At 48.8% G+C, this 27961-nt stretch overlaps 1 protein-coding gene across 2 annotated transcripts in view; it reads right to left on the bottom strand.

Moving 5' to 3' along the window:
* Positions 1–27961, bottom strand: part of POLR3G (RNA polymerase III subunit G) — a 278324-nt gene that overhangs the window by 113159 nt on the left and 137204 nt on the right. For both annotated transcript variants that reach the window (XM_069225191.1, XM_069225202.1), the window contains exons 4-5: positions 22225–22293; positions 10451–10504 (exon numbers count right to left, since the gene is read on the bottom strand). In XM_069225191.1, the coding sequence (XP_069081292.1) occupies positions 10451–10504; positions 22225–22293 (123 nt within the window). The remainder of the gene's footprint in view (positions 1–10450; positions 10505–22224; positions 22294–27961) is intronic.

Raw genomic sequence — 27961 nt, 5'->3', positions numbered from 1 at the left:
AGTAAGACTAACTGTTCATCTCAAAATGGAACTCACCATCTGTATAAAGTAAGGGAAGGATTTATAGGATGGAAGTCTGTTTTCTCCACTTCGCACAACTAGAAGGTATCCCTTTAAGTTCTAGGGAACAAACGAAACAGAACACCACAGCTTGACTCATCCTCAACCTCCCCAAGCACTCAAACATCACTCCACACCTCACGAATCTCCACTGGCTCCCCGTCGAACGAGATGCCAATTCAAAATCCTCACACTCGCATACAAGGCGCGCCACAACCTAGAAGTCCTGGAACAGCCTGCCTCTCCACCTCCAAACAGTTCCTTCCCTGGTGGACTTCAGAAGAAGGTTCAAGACGTGGCTGTTCGATGGAGAAACAGAACCCTCTGCACCCAGATATCCTTAAGGGCGATAGTGCTGCGCTTTACAAATGTTATGATTGAGTGACAGAATCTACTAGGGATGACTAGAAAGTCTTCTTGGCAAGCACCACCTACCTCATATAGATTATTCCTGTCCTGCTCCTTACGTCTTAGGCCTCAATGGCACTTCCAACTTCAAGTAAAATATACAAAGCGGGATAACCTGTTTGATGTTTATCCCATGTGTTAGACCTGACAGCCTTAGGGTAGTCACCCCTAACTTTTTGCCTGCCTCCCTCCTCGTTTTTGGATACTGTTTTTGCTGGTTTTTAGACTCTGCGCACTTTACCACTGCTAACCAGTGATAAAGTGTATATGCTCTCTCTCTGTAAACATGGTAACTTTGGATCATACCTGATTGAACTATTTAATCTACTTATAAGTCCCCAGTCATGTGCACTCCAGGTGCCTAGGGCATATAGATTAAATGCTACTAGTGGACCCGCAGCACGGATTGTGCCACCCACTTAAGTAGCCCCTTTTCCTTGTCCCAGGCCTACCATTGCTAGGCCTGTGTGTGCAGTTTCACTGCCACCTCGACTTGGCATTTAAAAGTACTTGCCAAGCCTAGAACTCCCCTTTTTCTGCATATAAGTCACCCTTAATGTGTGCCCTGGGTATCCCCTAGAGCAGGGTGCTGTGTAGGTAAAAGACAGGACATGTACCTGTGTAGTTATATGTCCTGGTAGTGTAAAACTCCTAAATTCGTTTTTGCACTACTGGGAGACCTGCTCCCTTCATAGGCTAACATTGGGGCTGCCCTCATACACTGTTGAAGTGGCAGCTGCTGATCTGAAAGGAGCAGGGAGGTCATATTTAGTATGGCCAGAATGGTAATACAAAATCCTACTGACTGGTGAAGTCGGATTTAATATTACTATTCTAGAAATGCCACTTTTAGAAAGTGAGCATTTCTCTGCACTTAAATCCTTCTGTGCCTTACAATCCACGTCTGGCTAGGTTTAGTTGACAGCTCCTTGTGCATTCACTCAGACACCCCCCAAACACAGGGTACTCAGCCTCACTTGCATACATCTGCATTTTGAATGGGTCTTCCTGGGCTGGGAGGGTGGAGGGCCTGCCCTCACACAAAGGACTGCCACACCCCCTACTGGGACCCTGGCAGACAGGATTGAACTGAAAGGGGACCTGGTGCACTTCTTAGCCACTCTTTGAAGTCTCCCCCACTTCAAAGGCACATTTGGGTATAAAACAGGGCCTCTGCCCTACCTCATCAGACACTTGCTGGAGAAGAAACCGGAACCAGAAACTACATCCTGCCAAGAAGAACTGCCTGGCTGCTCAAAGGACTCACCTGTCTGCTTTCTACAAAGGACTGCTGTCTTGCTGTTGCCCTGCTGCCTTGCTGAACTCTTGTCTGGCTGTGAAAGTGCTCTCCAAGGGCTTGGATAGAGCTTGCCTCCTGTTCCTTGAAGTCTCAGGACCAAAAAGACTTCTTCCTTTCACTTGGACGCTCCGTGCGCCGAAACTTTCGACGCACAGCTTGTTTTGCGGCGAGAAAAACGCCGCACACCGACGCTGATCGACGCGACGCCCTCGGGGCGATCGAGACTTCGACGCACAACCTCGCAAGGACAAAGCCGCTCGACTTTCCAGGAGAAATCGACGCGACGCCCCCCGTCAGTGCGAAACTTTGACGCACGGCCTCGCAAGGACAACGCCGCCCGACTTCCAAGGAGAAATCGACGCGACGCCTGCCGTGAGACCAAACTTTCGACGCACGGCCTCGCAAGGACAACGCCGCCCGACTTCCAAGGAGAAATCGACGCGACGCCTACCGTGAGATCGAAACTTCGACGCGCAGCCCCGCAGAACGACGCGCAGCCGGAAAACAAGCAGGAGAATCCACGCACAGACCCGGGACATCTGGTAATCCCCGCGATCCACGAAAAGAGACTGTCTGCGCGCCGGAAAACGACGCCCGACTTCCCCGCGTGGAAAAGACCGACGCAAGTCTGTGTGTGCTGAGGAGAAATCGACGCACACACCCCTTTTTCCACGCATCTCTTCTCCTGTGGCCCTCTGAGGAGATTTTCCACCAGAAACCAGGTACTTTGTGCTTGAAAGACACTGTATTGCATTCTAAAGACTTAAGACACCCTATATCACTTTCCTGTGATATTTCTACAATTTTCCATTGCAACTTTATTCTTTTTGACCTACAATTATCCTGATAAATATTATATATTTTTCTAAACACTGTGTGGTGTATTTTTGTGGTGCTATATGGTGGTATTGTATGATTTATTGCACAAATACTTTACACATTGCCTTCTAAGTTAAGCCTGACTGCTCGTGCCAAGCTACCAGAGGGTGGGCACAGGATAATCTTGGATAGTGTGTGACTTACCCTGACTAGAGTGAGGGCTTTTGCTTGGACAGGAAGTAACCTGACTGCCAACCAAAAACCCCATTTCTAACATTGGTGATCAGCGGTGAGGATAGGACTTGTATTTGTGCAGTGACATACAGTAGCTAAGTATTTCACTACATACCCACAGTTGAAGGTCAACTTGGTTTTTATCTCTTTTTGAAAATCCGTTTTTTCCTGACAATTTTCAAAAACTAAATCCTCACTCAACATGTCTCTGACTGGGTCTCAGACAGGGGACTTTGACCTAGTCCAGTTGGATACATACACGGTCAAACAACTAAGAGGATTCTGCAGGGCATTAAGGGTACCCACCCAAGGGGCCTCCAGAAAGGAGGACTTTCAAGTGGCGCTGAGGGCCTGGGCAGAAGCCCATTTAGAGGATGATGAGGAAGAGGAGCCAGAAAATGGCCCCTCAGAAGGATTTCCACTATCTATGGATGGTGTTACCACTGCAATTGTGCACCCTTCCAGACCAGGGAGCAGTGTCTCCATGCAAAGCCTGACCGCAGAGGAAAGGAGAGAAGAAAGGGAGTTCCAATTGCAAATGGCCAAACTGAAAATTGAGGCACAACAGGAGGAGAAGAGGGCAGAAAGAGAAGCCAAACAAGCTGAGGCTGAAAGAGCAGCCAAACAGATTGAAGCTGAAAGAACAGCCAAACAAGTGGAAGCTGAAAGAGCGTTGGCTGAAAAGAAACTATTGTTGGCTCATGAACTGAGTCTCAAGGAGCTGGAGATCAAGGCAAGACAGTCTGAATCCAGCAATAATGGTGGCAGCATACAGACAGGACCTGCTGGAGAAAAGAAGGTTCGTATACCCAAAAATGTGGTGCCCAGTTTTGTGGTGGGAGATGACATAGATAAATGGTTAGCTGCTTATGAAGTTGCACTAAGGGCTCATGAGGTTCCTGAAGGGCAATGGGGGGTAGCTATGTGGGGTTATGTGCCGCCATTGGGGAGGGACACACTTCTCACATTGGATCCACCGGATCAAAATACATACCCACTCCAGAAAGCCACTTTACTTGCCAAGTTTGGGCTGACCCCTGAGGGATACCGTCAGAGGTTCAGGGACAGCACCAAACAAACCACACAAACATGGGTAGATTTCTTTGATTTCTCTAGTAAGGCACTGAATGGATGGGTGCGGGGCAACAAAGTAGCAGATTATAAAGGTTTATATGACTTGATCCTGAGAGAGCATATGCTTAATGTTACTTATACCGATTTGCGCCAGCACCTAGTGGATAGTAAGCTGACTGATCCCAGGAAGCTTGCTGAGGAGGCGGACCTCTGGGTTAGCACCAGAGTGTCCAAAAAGGTACCTGGGGGGGACTCCCACAAAGGTGGTCAGGGTTCCCAACAGAAGAAAGAGGGGGGAGATAAACTTACAGATAAGGAACTCTCTAAAGGCCCCCAAAAGAATTCCCAGGGAGGGGGTGGCAACCCTTCCTTTTCCAAATTTGGGAAGAAACCAGGGACATTTGACAGGTCAGGAAAATCTAGCCCCAAATGCATGGAGTGTTACCAATATGGTCACTACAAAGGCGATCCACAGTGCCCCAAGAGGGCACCGTCCACTACCGGACAGGCGCCTGGGTTGACTAGTGTAGCACTCGGGGGGGAGATGGACCCCACTAGCTTTGGGGAGCAGGTAGAGATTTCCCTAGTGTCCCTGGGAGAAGGAGAAATGATGTCCAAGGTCCACATGCCTAAAAATACTTCCAAGTACCGGCAGTGGGTCCTCATTGATGGGCAGAAGGTGGAGGCTCTGCGTGACACAGGAGCCAGTATGACTACTATCAAGAGTCAGCTGGTGTCCACAGAGCAGATAATCCCGAATACATTCCACCAGGTCATAGTCGCTGACAACCGCGAGAGTCACCTACCGGTGGCTCGGGTTCCCTTTGAGTGGGGGGGGGTCTCTGGTACTCTGAAAGTAGCTGTGAGTCCTGCCATGCCTGTAGATTGTCTGTTAGGCAATGATCTAGAGCATACTGCTTGGAAAGAAGTAGAGCTCAGATCTCACCTGGAGATGTTAGGGTTACCTGAGTGGGTCTGCATGACCACCCGGTCCATGGCTGACCGAGAGGGAAGTCAAGGGCATCTGGAGCCTGGAACGATGGCCCAGGGAGCTGCCAAGAGGAGGGACGAGGGGCGCGGGAAACCGGCCCCAGAAGTTCCCACAGTGGCTGACGGGGCTCCTGAGGAGGAGACTCCCGAGCCAACTGGGGAAGACATTGCCACCCTAGGTGACTTACCGGAGCTTGCTGGCTGGCAAGTTGAGGGTGGACCCACCAGGGAGGAATTCTGCCAGGCGCAGAAAGAGTGTCCCACTCTAGAAGGGTTGAGGAAACAAGCCTTAAACCAGGCAGCAGGTGACGCCTCTGGCAATCACCACCTATATTGGGAGAATGATCTCCTCTACAGTGAGCCTAGGGTTCCGGTCTTTGGGGCAGCACGTGTGCTGGTGGTCCCCCAATGTTACCGAGCCTTCCTACTGGGTCTGGCTCACGACATTCCCCTGGCAGGACATTTGGGACAAGACAAGACCTTCAACAGGCTTGTCAACCACTTTCATTGGCCCAAAATGAGGACACACTCAGACAAATTCTGCATGGCTTGTCTTACCTGCCAGGCTAGTGGTAAAGCAGGAAAGAGGGTTAAAATCCCCCTGATTCCACTTCCTGTCGTTGGCACCCCCTTTGAAAGGGTGGGCGTCGACATTGTTGGCCCCTTGGACCCCAAAACTGCCTTAGGCAACAGGTTTATCCTGGTTTTGGTGGACCATGCCACCCGGTACCCAGAGGCAATCCCTCTGAGGACCGTAACTGCATCGGTGGTAGCCAGAACCCTGATGGGGATATTTACCCGTGTGGGATTCCCCAAGGAGATAGTGTCTGACAGAGGCACTAACTTCATGTCCGCGTACATGAAGCATCTGTGGGATGCGTGTGGTGTAACCTACAAGTTCACCACACCCTATCACCCCCAGTCTAATGTGCTTGTGGAGAGATTCAACAAGACCCTGAAAGGCATGATTGGTGGCCTCCCTGAGGCCATGAGGCGTAAATGGGACGTCCTCTTACCATGCCTTCTCTTTGCTTACAGAGAGGTCCCCCAGAGGGGGGTAGGGTTCAGTCCCTTTGAGCTTCTCTATGGGTACCCCGTCAGGGGACCCTTAAGCATTGTCAAGGAGGGATTGGAGAACGCTCCAAAGACACCCCCTCAGGACGTGGTCAGCTACATGTTGGCCCTCCGCAATCAGATGACCCGCTTCTGGAAAGAGGCCCAAAGTAACCTGGAGGCCAGTCAAGAGGTGATGAAACAATGGTATGACCAGAAGGCCACTCTGGTAGAGTTTCAACCTGGAGACAAAGTGTGGGTAATGGAGCCAGTAGAGCCCAGAGCTCTCCAGGACCGCTGGTCTGGCCCATTTGAAATAAAGGAGCGGAAAGGGGAGGCCACTTACCTAGTGGACCTCCAAACCCCTAGGAACCCCCTAAGGGTGCTCCACGTGAACCGACTAAAAGCTCATTTTGAGAGGTCGGAGATCAACATGCTTCTGGTCACAGATGAAGGAATGGAAGAGGAGAGTGAACCTCTCCCTGACCTCCTCTCTGCCCAAGAAGGTGATGGGTCCGTAAGCGGGGTCATTCTGTCTGACTCCCTGACTCTAAACCAGAAAGGAGACTGCTATGAGCTGTTGGAGCAGTTCTCCCCCCTCTTCTCCCTTACTCCGGGACTGACCCACCTCTGTGTTCATGATATTGACACCGGTGACAGTCTCCCTGTGAAAAACAAAATTTACAGGTTGTCAGATAAGGTGAAGGCCAGCATCAAGGAGGAGGTCTCCAAGATGTTGACGCTAGGGGTTATTGAGAAGTCCAGTAGTCCCTGGGCCAGCCCAGTGGTGTTGGTCCCCAAGGCTACTGCCCCAGGCGCGAAGCCAGAACTCCGGTTCTGCGTGGACTACCGGGGTCTCAACTCAGTCACACGGACTGATGCTCACCCCATCCCCCGAGCTGATGAGCTCGTGGACAGGCTAGGCGCTGCCAAGTTCCTGAGTACGTTTGATCTTACTTCAGGATACTGGCAGATCGCCCTGACTGAGGGGGCTAAGGAAAGGTCCGCCTTTTCCACCCCTGACGGCCATTACCAGTTCCGGGTGATGCCGTTTGGATTGAAGAATGCCCCCGCTACCTTCCAACGGTTGGTTAACGGGGTCCTGGCTGGCAAGGATGCCTTCTGTGCAGCCTACCTGGATGACATAGCTGTCTACAGTTCCAGCTGGGAGGAACACCTGCTCCACCTCAAGGAGGTGCTTCAGGCCCTGCAACAGGCAGGCCTGACCATCAAGGCTAGTAAGTGCCAGATTGGGCAGGGTTCCGTGGTGTACTTGGGACACCTAGTAGGTGGTGGCAAGGTGCAGCCACTCCAGGCCAAGATCGAAACTATCAAGGCCTGGCAACCACCTCGAACCCAGACTGAGGTGAGGGCCTTTTTAGGCCTCACCGGCTACTACCGCAGGTTTGTCAAGGGCTATGGTACCATTGTGTCCCCCTTGACACAACTCACGTCCAAGAAGCAACCTAGGTTGGTGAATTGGACAGAGGCTTGTCAGAAAGCCTTTGACGCCCTAAAGGAAGCCATGTGCACGGCCCCCGTGCTCAAGGCCCCTGACTACTCCCAGGAATTTATCGTGCAGACAGACGCTTCAGAGCATGGCATAGGGGCAGTCCTAGCACAGCTAAATGAGGAGGGCCAAGATCAACCGGTAGTCTTTATTAGCAGAAGGCTATTACCACGGGAACAGAGGTGGAGTGCTATTGAAAGAGAAGCTTTTGCTGTGGTCTGGGCACTGAAGAAGCTGAGGCCCTACCTGTTTGGGACTCACTTCCTAGTTCAGACAGACCACAGGCCCCTCAGATGGCTCATGCAGATGAGGGGTGAGAATCCAAAACTTCTGAGGTGGTCCATTTCCCTACAGGGGATGGACTTTACGGTGGAACATCGCCCAGGGGTTGACCACGCCAATGCTGATGGTCTCTCCAGGTACTTCCGCCTTAGCGATGAGAGCTCCCAGGAGGTCGGGTAGCTCTCCCCACTTTCAGCTGGGGGGGACACATGTTAGACCTGACAGCCTTAGGGTAGTCACCCCTAACTTTTTGCCTGCCTCCCTCCTCGTTTTTGGATACTGTTTTTGCTGGTTTTTAGACTCTGCGCACTTTACCACTGCTAACCAGTGATAAAGTGTATATGCTCTCTCTCTGTAAACATGGTAACTTTGGATCATACCTGATTGAACTATTTAATCTACTTATAAGTCCCCAGTCATGTGCACTCCAGGTGCCTAGGGCATATAGATTAAATGCTACTAGTGGACCCGCAGCACGGATTGTGCCACCCACTTAAGTAGCCCCTTTTCCTTGTCCCAGGCCTACCATTGCTAGGCCTGTGTGTGCAGTTTCACTGCCACCTCGACTTGGCATTTAAAAGTACTTGCCAAGCCTAGAACTCCCCTTTTTCTGCATATAAGTCACCCTTAATGTGTGCCCTGGGTATCCCCTAGAGCAGGGTGCTGTGTAGGTAAAAGACAGGACATGTACCTGTGTAGTTATATGTCCTGGTAGTGTAAAACTCCTAAATTCGTTTTTGCACTACTGGGAGACCTGCTCCCTTCATAGGCTAACATTGGGGCTGCCCTCATACACTGTTGAAGTGGCAGCTGCTGATCTGAAAGGAGCAGGGAGGTCATATTTAGTATGGCCAGAATGGTAATACAAAATCCTACTGACTGGTGAAGTCGGATTTAATATTACTATTCTAGAAATGCCACTTTTAGAAAGTGAGCATTTCTCTGCACTTAAATCCTTCTGTGCCTTACAATCCACGTCTGGCTAGGTTTAGTTGACAGCTCCTTGTGCATTCACTCAGACACCCCCCAAACACAGGGTACTCAGCCTCACTTGCATACATCTGCATTTTGAATGGGTCTTCCTGGGCTGGGAGGGTGGAGGGCCTGCCCTCACACAAAGGACTGCCACACCCCCTACTGGGACCCTGGCAGACAGGATTGAACTGAAAGGGGACCTGGTGCACTTCTTAGCCACTCTTTGAAGTCTCCCCCACTTCAAAGGCACATTTGGGTATAAAACAGGGCCTCTGCCCTACCTCATCAGACACTTGCTGGAGAAGAAACCGGAACCAGAAACTACATCCTGCCAAGAAGAACTGCCTGGCTGCTCAAAGGACTCACCTGTCTGCTTTCTACAAAGGACTGCTGTCTTGCTGTTGCCCTGCTGCCTTGCTGAACTCTTGTCTGGCTGTGAAAGTGCTCTCCAAGGGCTTGGATAGAGCTTGCCTCCTGTTCCTTGAAGTCTCAGGACCAAAAAGACTTCTTCCTTTCACTTGGACGCTCCGTGCGCCGAAACTTTCGACGCACAGCTTGTTTCGCGGCGAGAAAAACGCCGCACACCGACGCTGATCGACGCGACGCCCTCGGGGCGATCGAGACTTCGACGCACAACCTCGCAAGGACAAAGCCGCTCGACTTTCCAGGAGAAATCGACGCGACGCCCCCCGTGAGTGCGAAACTTTGACGCACGGCCTCGCAAGGACAACGCCGCCCGACTTCCAAGGAGAAATCGACGCGACGCCTGCCGTGAGACCAAACTTTCGACGCACGGCCTCGCAAGGACAACGCCGCCCGACTTCCAAGGAGAAATCGACGCGACGCCTACCGTGAGATCGAAACTTCGACGCGCAGCCCCGCAGAACGACGCGCAGCCGGAAAACAAGCAGGAGAATCCACGCACAGACCCGGGACATCTGGTAATCCCCGCGATCCACGAAAAGAGACTGTCTGCGCGCCGGAAAACGACGCCCGACTTCCCCGCGTGGAAAAGACCGACGCAAGTCTGTGTGTGCTGAGGAGAAATCGACGCACACACCCCTTTTTCCACGCATCTCTTCTCCTGTGGCCCTCTGAGGAGATTTTCCACCAGAAACCAGGTACTTTGTGCTTGAAAGACACTGTATTGCATTCTAAAGACTTAAGACACCCTATATCACTTTCCTGTGATATTTCTACAATTTTCCATTGCAACTTTATTCTTTTTGACCTACAATTATCCTGATAAATATTATATATTTTTCTAAACACTGTGTGGTGTATTTTTGTGGTGCTATATGGTGGTATTGTATGATTTATTGCACAAATACTTTACACATTGCCTTCTAAGTTAAGCCTGACTGCTCGTGCCAAGCTACCAGAGGGTGGGCACAGGATAATCTTGGATAGTGTGTGACTTACCCTGACTAGAGTGAGGGCTTTTGCTTGGACAGGAAGTAACCTGACTGCCAACCAAAAACCCCATTTCTAACACCATGTCGCATTATTGTCATAGGCTTGTAGTTACACTAAATCGCAGGACGGTTATTTGCTGAAGAAAATAATTCAGGAAGTGTAAAAGGATATTGACAGTAGGAAATGTCAAAATAATGTTGAATTTGATCTTTGGGCAGGTTAAATGCTTTGACATTTGCACTTGACACTCAGTTTCATTACATCTCCATTACTTCCAATGTTCAGTGCTTAAAACTGCAATTAAAACTTTTACATTTCTTAATAATTACCTTTTTTGGTTATCTTTTTCCTTGGTTTTAGTTCTCTGGGAAGACGTCTCCAGTCTGTATAAGATAAATTAAAGATGGGTTCTGTATTAGTGTAGAGAACAGATAACTACATAAGATACTCACCGAGAAGTGGGTTTGTTACAAATATGGCATTACATTCCCATTGTAAGAATTACGAAGCCAGGAAATAATGTATTATAAACACCACATGAATGTGAACCATGGTGCCTAACATGGTGCTAAGTGGACTGAAGCAACAATTCTCAAACCAAGAGAAGAAAATTAATATTTATTTCATATGTTAAAATTGTAATAACTTGATGAGAAGTACGTTACAGAATTACCAAGTTGTATCGTCCTTGAAGGCCAAAAGTGAAAATAAGTACATGGCAGCATTATTATGATACATAGCTCATGGAGGTGGAGTGTAAACTAAGAAGAACAAAACCATATTACATTTAGCAGATCCAGGCATACAAAACAGACCCAATGGGCAGCCATTCACACTTCTGCCTATGCCTGTCACACCCCACTGATAAAGCTGTGTCTCCCCCAAGGTGCTATTTAAGCAAATATTCTTCTTGCATGCAAACAACATCCCCAAGCTCTACCCTCCAATCCTACCCAGGTTAGAAACCCTCCCCTGAAAATATTCCCAGTAAACCATGAATTTTAAAAAAACAAACACAAAAGTAGGAGCACAGTGTGCCTATTTCCAATGTAAAGGTATGTCCCTCAGAGACCGCCATGAGAGGTAGCGTGTGGGGGTGTGGCTAAGCTAGCCAAGTTGGAGGACACATCCGCTACAGAGCCCAACAAATTGTCATCAATCCTTGGGGGTACCACAACCACTCCCTGGGCACCGTGAGCGCTGTGACCACAAACTGAGATAATAAAGTGGTGGCAGGGCCGCGTCTAGAGGGCCCCGTGGGTGACGCCTGCGCTGGGCCTGGTGCCTGAGGACCTCAGCAAGACTTCCCACAAGGGGAGCAGAACAGGTGGATGCCTAGACAGAGCAGGGCTCTTCACAGGGGCCTTGGGGGAGGAGGGGGGCAATTGCGGTGGCACTTCTGCTGCAGCAGCGCCCGGATGTCCAGTGACCGAGGGAGGCCGCCTTGCACTGCGACCACTGGGAGCCCCGCCTCAGCACCTAATTCAGAGCACGCAGGGAGGTTCAACAACAGGTCCTATAGGCCCACTCAGCATGCACACAGCAGACAGTCACTAGGCGCACTGGCACATGCCAGCAGAAGAGTGGTGACCTGAGTAGCAACCTGGGAGCCACCACAACTACCCAGACAGGCCGGCTCCTACCACACATACCTCCAGCTGGGACCTGTTGGGGAGAGCCTCCTGGTGTACAACAGGAACAGAGGGCGACAGAAGGATGGACCCTTCTCAGAACCAGACTGCTACCCCCTAGGTGGGGCACGTCTATACTCTGCATTCCTATATCTCCATCCCTCCCTCCCGATCGATGCCAAAATTGAGGTGCGGGGGTAAGTTAGCTACATAGACCTTGCAGCATCCGCAAGTACACTAGGCCCAGGGCGCCCCCCCCACCATGGTTCGGCATCAAATTCAAGTTGCATGGGGAGCGCACCTGGATCTAAGCTGACAATCAAGACACACCCAGTTACTACAATATTCCCCTTCCCCCCCCAGCCACTAAAGAGAAACAGAGCATCCCACGCTGCCGCCCCAGACACCTCACCTAACCGTTTGACAGGGGATGCAATAGGGGGGCCATGGGAGGGGGGGAAATGGGGAAAATGGGCAGGCTCCGCTCCAATGCAACAACATGCCCTCGGACACCACCAGACTCACTGTCAACAATTTCAGACACCCACTATCCAGCAAGCACACTTTCAAACTCTGACAAGCTGAACCGCATGTTGGCAACAACAGAACACTCCCAAGTCACCAAGGAGACCTGTTTTGTTTCCCTGGCGGCGGAAATCAGTTACCTGTGAGACGACCATTGGAAACTTGCAGACAAGGCGGTGAAGAGCGAAAAGGCTATTGCACCCCTACAGTTTATCTCAACTGCGTACCAGACAGCAATACAAAACCTACACGATCAAGTCAGACACCTCGAGATCAGGACAGATGCCCTAGAAGGACACTCTCAGAGGAGCAACATTCGCATCCTTGGTTTACCAGAGGGAATCAAGGGCTCAGACGCCCTTGTCTACTTAGAAACCTGGTTCAAGAATTTTACACCTTCCGCGGAACTCTCACCATTTTAATTACTAGAACGAGCACACCAGGTTGCGGCAACCACCACAGGTGAGTCCCCACACCCTTCCGCCCCATGTTGGCCAAGCTACTACACTTCAAGGATCGAGACACAATCCTCCGAACCGCCAGATGAGACGGACTCCTGCACGTCGAAGATAAGGTGACCATGTTATTCCCCGATTACACTTGAGCGGCCCAGTCACGGTGCTCCTCCTTCTTGGAAGGGAAAAAGAAACTCTGCCAACTAGGCGTACAATACTCATTGTTATATCCAACCCACCTTAAAATAATGTCTGAAGACACCACCTTATTCTTTACTGACCCAAAAGAAGCTGGGATTAGGCAGACCAGCGCCAGGAAGGCAAGCTGCTCCCATGTAACAAATCCAAGCAGCCAACCCTTGGTAGTCAAAGCCGCAGACACGGGAAACCATGGCAGAAGACAGCTTCCCACCCAGTAACCACATCCCCACCAAACTTGGAGCAAATCATCACAGCTCGCATACAAGTCTTACAGGCCGCAGCCAATCTTGGCTCCACTATGACCACCAAGGACTACACTTCTCCTCTGACTAAGACACCAACTCCCCCCAATTAGTCACACCACAAACGGAACACACTCAATTATCCCCTCTGCACTTTAAACAACCACATCATTGGCGGTGACCCCCCTCGTGGGGCTCTCCCCTTAACGCACTCCTGTGCAATTGCCATGCAACACAGTATTGCTGCCCTAGGAACATACACACTTATGAAACACCTGAGCCCCAAACAGGACTCCACAATCATTCCCAAGAACACTAAAGATGGGCATCGGGAGATAAGAGGGAACAATTACCCCGGGCGCACACTGTTTCCCACCCCACCCCCAGGGGTGGGTGAACACAGTTTCTCCTACATGATATGGGCCAGACAGATACCTCTTTCAGTCACAAACACCGTTTACACCCACCACACCATTGTGATGGACCCCTTGTATTACTCACCCAGTTCTTGCAACCCCCTTGCCTGACCCTCCTCTCTACAACACCCACTACCGGGCCAGGATGATGGCTGGGCAGAACTTAGCACGGCTGCCCATGTACCACCTCATAGAGATACACTGCTTCACCCACCTACCCACTACACACCACCAGGACTTACCCAACGGATAGCCAGCTCCATACGCTTAAAGTCGGCGGCATGCACACAGCCCGCAAATGCTATGCGGTTTACTCCTACATTAGAAGGCAGTGAGCACAAGTAGCGCTTTTACAAGACACATCTCACGGCTGACGAGCTGGAGGACCTGCGCAAGCGCTGGAGGGGTCATGTTTATGCCACAACCTACTTGGCATACACCAGGGGCGGGATCAACCGGGGGTTCCCTTTCAAGAAATTAGTATGACAATTGACAGCGAAGGCCAGTATGATCTCATTGAAGGGCGACTCGATGACAACTGCTTCACGTAGGGAGCATTTAAACTCCAAATGACAATCAAGGTGCATTCTGGGGCGTACCCTTGATATTAGGGGGAGACTTCAACAGTGCCCTAAACCTTACTCTAGACAGGTCCCACTGTCTGGCGTGATGCCGCAAGTGCAGATGGAGTGATTCCCGGCATGGCTTCAACATTGGTCATTAACGGACGTATTGCATTCACTTCACCCTGGGATTCATATACACTCCTTTTACTCTGTACCGCTAGACTAGATCGCTTTCTTTGTTCACTGCCCCTACTACACCTGGCTCAACATTCTGACTACCTGGGCCGAGTGATCTCTGATCCGGATGCGGACACCATGGATATTCGCTGGGCACCTCCTTGTCCACTGTTATCCACATGGAAGTTACCAAAGGACTGTCTAAAAAACTCGGTCCTCAAAGCAGAACAGGCAGACCACATTCAGCACTACTTCTCTGAAAACAACAGCACAACCTCTGTGAGGACGTTAGAGCGGGACGCTTTTAAGGAGGTTACAAGGGGAGTCTGCATTCAGAATATCATGGGTGTCCGCAGGACCTTAAAGAGGGAAATAGAACAGGTATCGCGCAAACTGACTTCATTGAACAAGGAACCGATTACAGACCCGACATTACCTGCAAGACTTACAAAAGCAAAGTCTGACTATGCCAATCTCCTAGAGGACCTGAGATGCTATAACTTCATCGCCTAAGCGACAAAACTAGCAGACTCCTTGCCTGGCTTATCCACCGTGAGACATTCACTCTCCCAATCACTGAAATAGTGACCCCCAATGATACCACGCTATACCAGCAAGCAGCTATCCTGTAGGCCTTCTTCGACTATTACTCCACTATCTAACGCGCTTTATTGCCAGTTACGCCATCCCTCTTTGGGCCTTCCTGACATTCCCATCCCAACTATCCCCACATCACTCAGAGTCCCTGGAATTACCAATCACTGATGCTGACAAAGCAGACAATACAGGACCTTGCACATAGTAAAACGGCATCCCACTAGAATACCGTAGCGCCTTCTCATCACAACTAACTCCTCGCCTCTCAGCCATGTTTGCGGCTGCCCTCAGCATGGGTGAATTACTGCATTTCCTGTGGGAGTACCTTCTGACCTCCCTCCCCCGGCCGGACAAAGAATCCATGAGATTAGGCTCTTATAAGCCTATAGCTATCTTAGGAGCAGACTATAAGACCTTTGGGAGGATCCTAGCAGTCTGATATGCCCAAATCCTACCATCCCTTATTCACATTGATCAAAATGATTTTGTGCCAGGTCCTAGCACCTCTCAGAAAATTCAATGGCTTTTCCATATCCAGGACCAAGTGCAAGGCCAGCTTCCGAGACTGGCATGTATTATCCTTGATTGGAAAAGGCATTTGATTCCCTAGCATGGCATTACTTATTTGCAGTGCTTATCCGCATGGGGACAGGACCAAAATTGTTAACATACCCCCAGCTATTGTATACTAATCCTATATCCCAAGTTTGCCTGGCCGGCACCCTTCCCCAAACGAGGCACAAGGCAGGGATGCTCCGTCTCACTCCTATCCACCCTCACGATGGAGCATCTTTGCATCTGCCTTTGTGAGGAGGGCGATGACTGGGGCATACTGCTGACCGATTAAACATGCACAATCTTCACTTTACGCAGACAACCCACTTCTATATATACACAAGGCGCTGCAATGGACCTTCCGCCTCTCCAGACTACCCTGTCGGACGTCGCCTCGGCAGCAGGGCTACGAGTTAACTAGTCAAAATAATCCACTTACCCTCTTTGCCCTGACCAACCGCGCCTCGAGTTGCGACTGAGGGACACCCGCATATCATGGCAAGTGTGAGCGACGCATTACTTAGGTGCCCGCCTCTATCAGCCCCCTGCTGACTTGTATGAGGGAAACAACCACAAAACTCTAGCCAGTATTAAGGCCCAAGCTCAATTCTGGCAATCTCTTCCACTGGCCCTCACAGGGAAGATAGCATCAGCAATAATGTACGTCTTACCACAACTACTATATTACTACACTGGCAGACAAGAGAAGGCGTCAATTCCAAACACTGTCACCAGCAGCTTCTCCACATAGTCCTCTGGTCTACCAGTGTTTGCAGACTCCAGCACTTCCAAAATGAGAATGTCGTTGCGCCGCAACCTTATCTCTATGTTCTTATTCTTGATGGCAAATCTTTTCCAAGATATGCATCTTCTACCTTTTACCACCAAGTCGTCTTCCACTGCAGAAGTCCTCTTAGGCCTCTTTCATTTGACTGTAATTTTTGTTTATCTTGTGCATGACTGCATCCAGCCACACTGTCGTAGGATCCATTTTGCCATTGATGGTAGCTAAAGCTTGCCTGCATACCTTTAGGAGGGTTTTCATGTCCGTGTCCTGTATGCTCAAATCCAAGGCCTGCCAAGAGGCACTTGGGCTACTTTCCATCTTGTTCCCCCATAGTGTTATGCTGATGCCCTCCTTTAACAGCTCAGTGCTCCCCACCTCAAGTTGGTATTCCTCTTCAACCCACCGAGAGCGCAGGAGGGAGGCCACACATTGGGCCTAGGAATGTCTTGAGTACCAAAAAAAGGGGGGCAGGGAAGCAGTTCCTATCATGAGGAGGAGAACACCGTCCAGCACAGAAACACCCTCTGCGGCTTTCTATGCCCCATGGGGGTTGTGGGCCAAAAGTACTGCCTCCCTCCTGCAGAGCTTTGCAGGCCAAGGGACATCGGCCGCAGGCTCGGGGCAAATTCAGCCTCAGATACTAAGGGCAGTACGTTTCCAGGTGGTGGCATGCATATTTGGGTGGTCCTGTATGGCAAGAGCTTCACTGAAGTGCAGACATCTTGCGTGCTGGCTCTCTGGCACCCTGAGAAGAAAATAATTCTAACATGCCATCTCAAAGCTCAATACTGGCACTTAATGGAAAATATGTTAAAAAATATGAACATGATGAAAACACTGGCATGTCATATCCTGAATAAAAAAAAGTAAAATCTCCTACAAAATGCTGGAATTTATATTAAGTGGTGAAGTTAACCACATCAGATGACCAGACAAGGCCAAAGATAAGATGGGAGGCTGCTTTCTGGAATTGTTGCAGTTCACTTAGAAAATAGTCAGGCAAACCTGCAAACGTAGGGTTGCAATAAACCAGTCTGGAGATAAGGCCCTGGACAAGAGTTTTCTGGAGGAGCTTGGCATCAAAAGAGTGATTTTACAAAATTATTTAAGCATAAAAAAACAAGTGGAGGTAACCTTGTCAAGGTGTGCCACCAAAGTGAGTCTGTCATTGAAAATGATGCCAAGATTCTGTGCCCTGCGGGTAGGAATCAATGAGCACCTAGACAAACAGCACACCAATATACAGTCCAGAATGAAGGGTTACTGGAGACAATAACCTCTGTCTTAACCAAATTTTGCATAAGGGAGTTGAAGTTCATCCAGATAGCCATTGAACAAAGACACTTAACTGGTCTTGAAGATGATCCAGATCTCAGGTGATTCTTTAAAGGATTTAGGTGTCACCACATGAAAGCAAATACTGAGGCCAAAAAATGTAATAGGAGCATCAAGTAGAGCCACAGAAATGATGAAGAACGCAGGGCTCAATCATGAGTCTTGAAAGACTCCACAACTGATGGACTTGAACGCTGAGTGGTAGTGGGTCAGAATAACAGGTTCGGGTGAGGGGGAGGTGGGGTTTACGTAGAAATGAGAACCATTTGTAAACATATTCTTAACACTTATATAGAGAACAAATAGAATGAAGACAACCAAGTCTCCTGCATCTAAGCAACTAATACAACCTCCGTGCTCAGTTTGGAATTAAATCGAGACTGATAGGCATTCAGCAAAGAATGTTCTTCAGTATGTTTGGACAGTTGTTGGTTCACAGAGCTCATCCACCACATCTGGTTTTCTGTATGCATGGCATTTCTACAAGTAGGGGTCAGGACGAGCGACGCTGTCTGGAAGGTATGTGAAAGCAGATGTGACTGTTAAGGTATACTGTGTTATGTAGTAATGCCTTGAAAGTGTGGGTGAGGAGTTTGAATTGTGCTCGTTTGTGAATGGGGAGCCAGTGGAGCTCCTTCAGATGTGATGAGATAGAGTTACCAAGGAAATCCAGTTTGAACTGTAACAGTGGCTCAAAACCAGAAAAGGGGAATGCCATTGCTTTGACATGGTGTTAATGCTCCCCAAGGGAAAAGATTCAAGAGCTTAGTGGTCTTGTTGTGGAAGAAATCCTAGACTGACTGCTGACTAGGAACTGCAGAAATGAAGGCAGGACTTCTAGGACAGACTGTTTGCAGATAGAATGCACTCAAGATAGTACTATATTCGGTACAGGTTTTTTTTTCCGAACTATTTTAGTTGCTTTTATATCAAAGAAAAACGAAAATAATAGAATATGCCTATTTAAAATGTACATCACAGTGAAGCTTCATTACAAGTCTGTCATTCAGTTAAGGTATAGCATATGGACAAATCTAGAACAAGAGTATCAGAGATCATGGTTCATATGATCATGTGACTGCAACAATTGAGTTGAGAGAATATATAATTACACCAAAGCCATTACTGGGGAATACAAAAAAAATGAAACAGGCAAGAAAGAAAAAGGAGAAAGGAGAAGTAATAAAGAAGGGTAAAATCAAATCCAACCCCGAATTAACCAGTAACAGAATCCTGATGTCCACTATAGCAGTGCTGAAAATATAAAAGGGAATATAGATATCTGTATTCCAGGGTTTGAATACTGGTGTCGCTGACTGAAATATAGTATTAACTACTTATGAGGGGGTTTAGTTTTCTCCAGGTATAAATCAAGTTTGTCCCAACTAGGTAAGTTTGTTGAAATCCAAGGATACTGTTCTGTCATAATATGCTCCGCTCCTCTGATGCATCTTAACCATCCCTACATTCATGGTCTGAGGTATTCTCGAGATCTTTCCATTTACCTAAAATAATTTTATGTACTAGAGTGAACATAGACAGAATAGAAAGGGGTCATTATTGTCTAAAGTAGTGCTATCTGTACCTATAAATGGACCCACAATCATAAACGTGAAGTTCATTGGAGGTATAAAATTCAGTATTTCTTGAATGTATGAGTATATCTTGTCCCAGAATTGTTGGTGTACATTTGGCAGTCAAAAACATATGGGCCAATCTCCAGTATGTGTGTTAAAGTTCCAGCATCTTTTATCTGTCAATAATTCTAATTTAGCCAATTTATTGACGGTCTAGAAATTCTTGTGAAGTAGTAGGTATTGTGCCTGCACTAAGTTAGGGACGATGTTTTGGGTGAAAGTATTTAACCAAATCTCAGACCACAAGTAGTCTGATACGGTAGCTTTATTAGTCACAGCCCATGCTGCAGACCATTTTCTATGTTTAGTTACTAACAGAGCAGATAATGGTTTTAAATAACACTAAGTTTTGGAGACTACATGGCCATTTTACTTCAACTTCTCAATTACTGGAATAATGGAAGGATGTTTTGTAATGGTGATCTTTAGTTTTAGAAATGTATTTAAAAAAATCTTCACTGTCAAACCCGTATGAATGTTTCAGGGTTGCAAACGATCAAAGACTTTCCTTGGTTTCCATATGTTTAAGGTAAAAAAACATTTTTTTAACTCCACTTCACGTTTAGATTAAGTGACTTTTCAACTTTCATCTTCTAATTCTACCAAGGTAACACTAGATTTGAATTAGCAATCCTGACTTTTGGGAATTTAACACCTGTTTTTATGATTGCATCTCTGGTAGATGCAATGATTATATTTTGTAATAAAAAAAAAAAAAAAATCTATCAATCGACTATTGAGATCTTAAAACCACTGACCAACCCGGCAGCTTTCATAAGGCTTCTGTACTTTATCTTATTGCTAGTGCAATAATAAGGATACCAGGTATCCAGTGGCTCATGTAAATATGAATATAATGTGTACGAGCATGTAGAAATTTCTAATTGTGATGGTCTAGTTGTGGAATGCAGTGGTCTCTTTAAATATGTATTTTATCATTTAGGCTACATGTTAACTGGAACTACCTTTGTTGGTACATCATTATCAATCAATCATTCACAATATTTATAGAGCGCGCTATGTACCCGTTAGGGTTTCAAGGCGCTGGGGGGGGGGGGGGGGGGGCTGCTGCTACTGGTCTGTCGCAGGGCGGTCGGGAGGGCGTGCCAGGTCTTGGCGGCGAGATAGAAGGATCTGCTGCCGGAGGTCTTGCGTTGGAAGCGGGGAACGATGGCGAGGTTGACAGAGTGGAGTTGGCGGAAGGGGACGTAGAAGTTGAGTCTGTAGTTCAGGTAGGCTGGTCCGGCGTTGGAGTGCCTTGTGAGCGTGGGTGAGGAGCTTGAAGGTGATCCTCTTGTCCACGGGGAGCCAGTGGAGGTCCTTCAGGTGGTGGGAGATGTGGCATTGGCGGGGTACGTCGAGGACCAGTCGGGCGGAGGTGTTTTGGATGAATTGGAGGCGTCGGATATCTTTAGCTGGGATGCCTGTGTAGAGTGCGTTGCCGTAGTCCAGTCTACTGCTGACGAGGGCCTGGGTCACCATTTTTCTGGTTTCCGTCGGGATCCATTTGTAGATTCTACGTAGCATGTGGAGGGTGTTGTAGCAGGAGGAGGAAACTGCGTTGACCTGCTTGGACATGGTGAGGGCGGAGTCGAGGACAAAGCCCAGGTTGCGTGCGTGGTTGGTTGGTGTTGGAGGAGGTCCCAGTGCGGTGGGCCACCAGGCGTCGTCCCAGGCCGAGGGGGTGCATCCGAGGATGAGGACCTCCGTCTTGTCGGAGTTCAGTTTCAGGCGGCTTTTTCTCATCCATTCGGCGATGGACTTCATTCCTTTATGGAGGTTGGCTTTGGCGGTGTGTGGGTCTTTGGTGAGGGAGAGGATGGGCTGGGTGTCGTCGGCGTAGGAGAGAATGTTGAGGTTGTGCTGACGGGCCAGTTGTGCGAGGGGGGCCATGTAGACGTTGAACAGCGTCTGGCTTAGGAGGAGCCTTGGGGTACGCCGCATTTGAGGTTGGTGGCTTCGGAGCGGAAGGGAGGGAGTTGGACTCTCTGGGTTCTGCCTGAGAGGAAGGAGGAGATCCAGTTGAGGGCTTTTTCTTGTATTCCGGCTTCGTGGAGGCGTGTTAGTAGGGTGTGGTGGCAGACCGTGTCGAAGGCTGCGGAGAGGTCCAGGAGGATGAGGGCTGATGTTTCGCCGTTGTCCATGTGCTGTGATTATGAAATGTCCTCATCAATGTTTAGTAAAGCTTTGTTTTGAGAAAACAGTAATAAGTTACATATACTTTCTTGCAAAAGCCAAAACTAAAGCCAGGATAAATTATTCTTGTGTGGGAGGCGAGCTGAAAGTCCTCTGAATTACGAATTTCTATTTTAGGTTAAACTGATGACAGTCCTAACCATAATCACGCAGACAAGCTATGGAGAAAAATAATGCACTCACCAAACAATGTGCCATCTTACAAGATTTTGTCTTAAATGTGGGGGAACTACAAAACTAGGTAACAAAACACCTAATTCATTATACCCATGAGACGTGCAAATGCCTACTTTTACTAACTTCATTGCATTAGGTGCCTCTAATGATTGGAGCAAGTAATGGATTGTGTTTTCTATGTTCAGAAAATTCCACAAAAGATGAGAAAACAGGTGTATGGCTCACTGATCTTAACTAAACTGATAATATACTACTCATCCAAAAATAAAATCTACAGTTTTCATAGCCTAATAAGACACAAAGTCGTAGAAAGAAGTCTACATAAACATAAATTACTGATCACTTAAAGCATCTTATTATGCCTTAATCATTTACGCCCATTTGGTTTCATTTCCAGTTAACAAGATACGTTATTGAAAGAGAACTCAGAAAAAATCCCATAACTGGCACCAAGGAAACCCAAGTATGGTTCTCGAATGTGTTACATGAAAAAACAGTTCGCTCTTTAACTAGTGTAGTGTTAGAAATGCCTTGCCTTACATGTGCACAAAACACCTTTTTAGCACTTAAAGCCTATTTGGTATACACCTGGCATTTTTAATTTACCTGGGGTCCATTGCGCATCCAGTTCTTTGGCTTGCTCCAGGCTGTATTTAGCACTATATCTTTCAATCCCTAAAAGCAAAAAAACAATAGCGCCCGTAAGAACATTTCTTATATCGTAGAGTAAATCAGGGCGTGTGTCGATTTGCAGTAATCAAAGCACGATACGCATGTATGCATTGGGGAAAAAGGAACACCACCACGACACCACTGCTGTGTGGAAAAGACTGCTTTATTGGCACAGGTGCACTTACAATCATTAACCTTGGCCTTTGCCTTACAAAACTAAACCTCACTAGACATCGAAAACACCTATCCAAATTATCTTACCCCCCCTCCCCTACCCTGTCGTCCCCCCTTCCCCATAACCTTATCCTGCCTTCTCTTTCTCCACTCATGTTTTACCTATTTCCCTGTCAGACCTGTTTCTTCTCCTTACCCAGATCCTAATGGAACCTGCCAATCTACTTTGCCAAGTATCCTGAACTCTAATGTCAAGCTTTCTTCCTGTCCGTGGCGACCTGCTGCTGTCCCCCCCCCCCCACCACTAACTAAAATTGTCCTGCCAGCTTCACCATCTGTATGTATTTCAGTGCCTGCAAACTCTCTCCGCCTCTGCTAGCACCTGCTCCAAGCGACAATCAACAACAGTAACAAACTCCCTAAGTGCACCAGTTCCACCTAAACACCCTGTCCCACATGATCAGATAAGATATTCAAATCTGCTGAAATCTAGCTCCTGGGCGGGAGGGCGGCAAAATCCGATATGCCCCAATACCCAAACCGGCCACTGTGTCACCTATTGACAAAATGGTAGCCAGCCAACAAAATGTCCCCTGATATACCCCACACCCGAAGCCCAAACCTAGCGCAAATAGCCCAACTACTTTGTGGGCCGTACCAACCTCCCCAAAAATCCCAGGGGGGGGGGGAGGTGAACACCTCATTATTCGGCAATTGCCCCCCGGACCCCACAGGGGAAGAGGGAACACCACACAACACCGTTGCTGTGTGGAAAAGGCCGCTTTATTGGAACAGGTGTACTTAAAATCATTAGCCTTGGCCTTTGCCTTACAAAACTAAACCTCACTAGACATCGAAAACACCTATCCAAATTATCCTCCCCCTCCCTATAACCTTATCCTGACTCATGTTTTACCTATTTCCCTGTCAGACCTGTTTCTCCTCCTTACCCAGATCCTAATGGGACCTGCCAATCTACCTTGCCAAGTATCCTGAATGCTAAAGTCAAGCTTCCTTACTGTCCGTTGCGACTTGCTGTTGTCCCCCCCACTTCCTAAAATTGTCCTGCCAGCTTCACCATCCGTACGTATTTCGGTGCCTGCAAGCTCTCTCCGCCTCCGCCACTGGAAAAAGTCAGCCGCCTGACTTTTTCTGCCCCCCCCCCCTTTTGCCTAGATCTTTCACAGCATCTCCTTCAAAGTGTCCTTTAACTGCAAAAGATAGAACTCCATTCCCATGAAGGATAAATAAACCCCATCACCTCTGAAAAATTCCACATCCTCAAAATGCAGGTCCGTGTGTTCCATATATGTCATGCCCTTCTCAACACAGAAACCTTTAATTTCCTTATTAAGCTTCCTCCTAGCCTTCTCAATGTCCCCCGGCTTTTTTGCTCCTCACCAAACCCGCCGCGGAACAAAACCCGTAAACACCACATGGCAGCTGCTCCACTGAGACAGAATTACCTGCAGATCCCTCTTCATAACCTTCAAAAGATCAAGGGCCGTTTTCACCACCAAGTCGTTCTCCCACAAATGTAAACACAATACATCCGGACAATGTCCCCCGCCAGCGGACATTTGCAAACAGGGTAGGAGCTCCTCCCATTTCATACCCCCTTTACTAATCTAGCGCACATGATACAGAGCCACATCAAACCCCAAGTTCTCTCCTATGACCGTCTGTCGTGCCTGGCACTGTGCCCATTTTATAAACGAATGTCCAACGACCCATATCGTAATGAAAGCCGCCTCCGGGCCTGCCACCACACCTGCGGGAAGAAACAGAAAAATTATCAGCAATTCCCACTTTCCAACTCCCTCCCTCTCACATACCTTTTGAAACAGTCTGACTTCTAACTCCCCAAAGACATGAGCTCCTCCTTGCTCCAACCCTTCTGCCCCGCTTCTGTAGCCACCGCAATCCTAAAGGAGTGGGTTCCAAACTGGTTTGGGTCCTGCCCGATTGCCGATAGCCCCTCTCGCATAGCTGCCAACGGCTGGGATGACATAACCCCGCGCCCGTCACTATGAAGAAATAGCGCTCCCGACCTACCACTAGTTTCCACCCTCCACTGATGCCCTAGCGTGAGGGGGCAAATCGAAGACACTGGATAGCGTCTTAAAAATACGACAACCCCAGAACCCCTCTGATCGGTTTTGGAACTCCTAATTCACATCGTCGTCACCCCCCCCCCCCCCACCTCCCAAATGTTCCTCCTGCCAAGTAATACCCGACTTCCACCCAGAACCCAGCAACTCAAACTGTGGAGGGTCCAAAAAAACAACCATGCCATAAGGGTCTGAAACAGGAGTGCTTCTCTTGCGTCAAAACATGATACCCGACGAATCCTTCAGCAACAACAACGGTTGCCGCACCCGCTCCCTTCTGCCCCCTTCCTTCACCCATCCCTCCAAAATCCACTGCCCAAGCTCACCCGCCGTCAACTGGTAGCCCCAGAAAAGTTTCCCCATGAATCCCTGCGCCGCTAACTTACCTGTTATGGCGACCCTGAACTGTCCTCTGTATCAATGCCATAATAAACTGAACAACATCCTCAACTGTATCATCGTGCCTTGCTCTCCTCCCAGCTCCAGAGCTTAAAAACTCCTGCCACGCCTTCGTGTATACTGAAGCATCCTCGAGTGCCTATTCTCCATAGGGCTTGCCGTCCTGCACAAGCACGTGCATGTGACTAACCCTTGGAATCTCTCCCACTGTGAACGAGACAAAGCATCCGCAATGTCATTGTTCACTCCTGGGGCATGATGTGCCCAAAACAAAACGTCATTCTTCAAGCACTGTAGTACAAAAGCCCAAAGCAACTGAAGTACCTGAGCCTCCTTTGCCGACTGCCTGTTTACCAAGTGCACCACCACCAAGTTGTCCAACCAAAACAAGACCCGCTTATGCTGCAAAGCGATCCCCCACAGACACATGGCTACCACCAACGGGAAAAACTCAAGAAAGGCTATGCTGCGTCCACCATTCTTCCACTCCAGAGGCCACTCTTCCACACACCACCTGCCCTGCCAATAAATTCCAAAACCAGCAGCCCCTGCCGCATCTGAAAATATCTGGACATCCCACTCCCACTCTTGCCAGGCCTTCAGCGGTATACCATTGAATGATTCCAGAAATGTGTCCCACATACACAGGTCCTCACGCACACCCGCCTTGAGGCGCACATGATGGTGGGGCAACAAATTCCCTGCTAATGCCATTGTCAGTCGAAGACAAAACGTCCTCCCTGCAAGAACCAACCTGCATGCAAAGTTAAGGTGACCCATCAGTACCCGCACCTCACTCGCTGTTAGCTTACTTTTTCTCAACATCTCATAAATCTTCTGCATCATGCCCACCCGCTTATTGTCAGGCAGTTGAGCTGTTGCCGTGTCCAATACAATGCCCAAAAACGTCAGTGTCGTACATGGCCCAACTGTCTTTACAGGGGCAAAGGGCACACCAAGGTCCCCCATGACTTCTTGAAACTGCTGGAAAACCTCAGCGCACTGCAGAGAATCCGCTGTCGCCACAAAGAAAAAGTCGTCTAGATAGTGCGTCACGTGGACATGTCCGTCACTTCCATGAAAATCCATTGCAGACATGTGCTGAAACATTAAAAAAGGGTGCAAGAACTAGAACCCATGGGGAGCGACTTCTTCACATACCAGCACCCTTGAAATTGATTTCTCAGCAACTCAAAATCGCGAGGGTGAACCGGAAGCAAACAAAAGGCCGACTTGATATTGGTCTTTGCCATCCACACTCTCGGCCCTAAGGCCTCCACCATATCAATGGCCACATCAACCGACACATAGGACACCTTTGTCACTTCCGTTGGGATAAAATAATTAACTGAAGTGCCCTCCTGCCATGAAAGGTGGCAAATTAACCAATATTACCCTTCCTCCCACTTGGACACCACACTCATCGGGGACACCATAAGGTACTGCATCTGCCAATCTATAAAAGGGCCAGCCATGCGACATTCCGCCACCTCTTTGTCCAATTTGTGCCACACTATTGCCTCTTTGCCTGTCACCAAACGGAGATTAACCACCTACCGCCGCTCCCGCGGACCCGTGTAGCCCAACTTGAACCCCTGCGCAAATCCCCGAATTAGCATGTCCACGCCCAATGGTCTGTCATAACCCTGTAACCAAAATGCTAGTCTGTCCACCTTAACCGGAGTATGCGCCCTTTACTGTAGGGCCCTGTCTAAATCTCTGCATCTCTCGTCCTCCTGACCCTGACTGCTGTCCGCTCCAGGAAGCTTGACCTTGCGCCGAACCGGAGCCGGCGGAGCTGTGTTGCCCAGAGCTGTGTATGAGAGGATGTTGCCCGGAACACTTCGAGCACTTGTGTTGAAATGTACAGTACTCTCGAGTGCACATTCCTTTGTTATAATCCCAACACGCTCCCGTTCGCCCGCTTTCTGCTGCACCTGAACCTGACTGACTTGCGCCCCATGCCCCCACCCCTTAGGGGGAGTGCTCCGGAAAGGGCTGGTAGGGTAATGGGCAGCTCACTGGCTGTAAAAATGGTCCTTCCAAATTTTGCCGGACCCATGGTATGTTGGCACAGGTCCGCATCTATTTCCCCCCTACTTAACCTCTGGATTCGCTGCCATTCTCGCCCTGCACTCCTCGTCGTACTGCCGCCAAGCGAAACCACTGTAGTTGATCTGCGCCTTTCGAATTATGTCCATATACTTTAAAAGCGCTACAGATCTCTCTGGAAAATGCTTGCAATACACACTCGTGAAAATCAGAAAGGCACTTTAGGCCATTTAGCAAGCTCAAACTTCTCCTCCTTGGAACCTTCTTTTGCACATACCTCTCTGTGCAGCAGCTTTAAAACCACAGCATACTCCCCTTTCCATATTTTTTCTTTCGATGCCTGCATAAGATGCTCACCCAACGGCTTGGCAGTGCCAATATTAGGTCATTTTGCCAGTTTGGACACTGGCTGATCCACCTTGTCCCCTTGCTTAGCGTCCCCGTCGTCTTGTTGAGAACCAATGTCACCTTTTCCTACCCCTACGGACGTTGCCGCACTATCCATCGCTACCCCTGCATCCAACACACACACCTGTGACCAATCGCGCTGCCCCCATCCCCGCTTCCTCCTTAGCCTCTATGGCCACAGACACCATTTGGCCTTGTTGACCACGTGAGTTCTTACCTGGCATCAACAACGGTGGCAGCTCCTGTGCCTTATGCCGAACCAGGTGGGTTCCTTCCAACGTCATGCCAGCCAACTGCAGCCGCACCTGCCTTGCTTTCTGAAACGACATAGCAACAAGGTTAACAGTGGTCCCCCACCCCTACTGTCCGCCTACCACTCCTCCTCCTCCCACCCTTCCGCAACACTGCGTTCATCAAAATCCAAATCCCAGTCTTCGTCTCCAATGCGTCCCAACCGTGGGACACCGGTTCTGTAACCACCTGCTGCCTCAACTCACCATGCATGGAAGCCTCTGTAGAAGTCGCTC

This window comes from Pleurodeles waltl, chromosome 1_1 (genome assembly GCF_031143425.1).
Source record: "Pleurodeles waltl isolate 20211129_DDA chromosome 1_1, aPleWal1.hap1.20221129, whole genome shotgun sequence".
Lineage (NCBI taxonomy): Eukaryota > Metazoa > Chordata > Amphibia > Caudata > Salamandridae > Pleurodeles > Pleurodeles waltl.
Note: the sequence above shows the minus strand (reverse complement) of the source record. Positions and strands in the feature narration are given on the sequence as shown.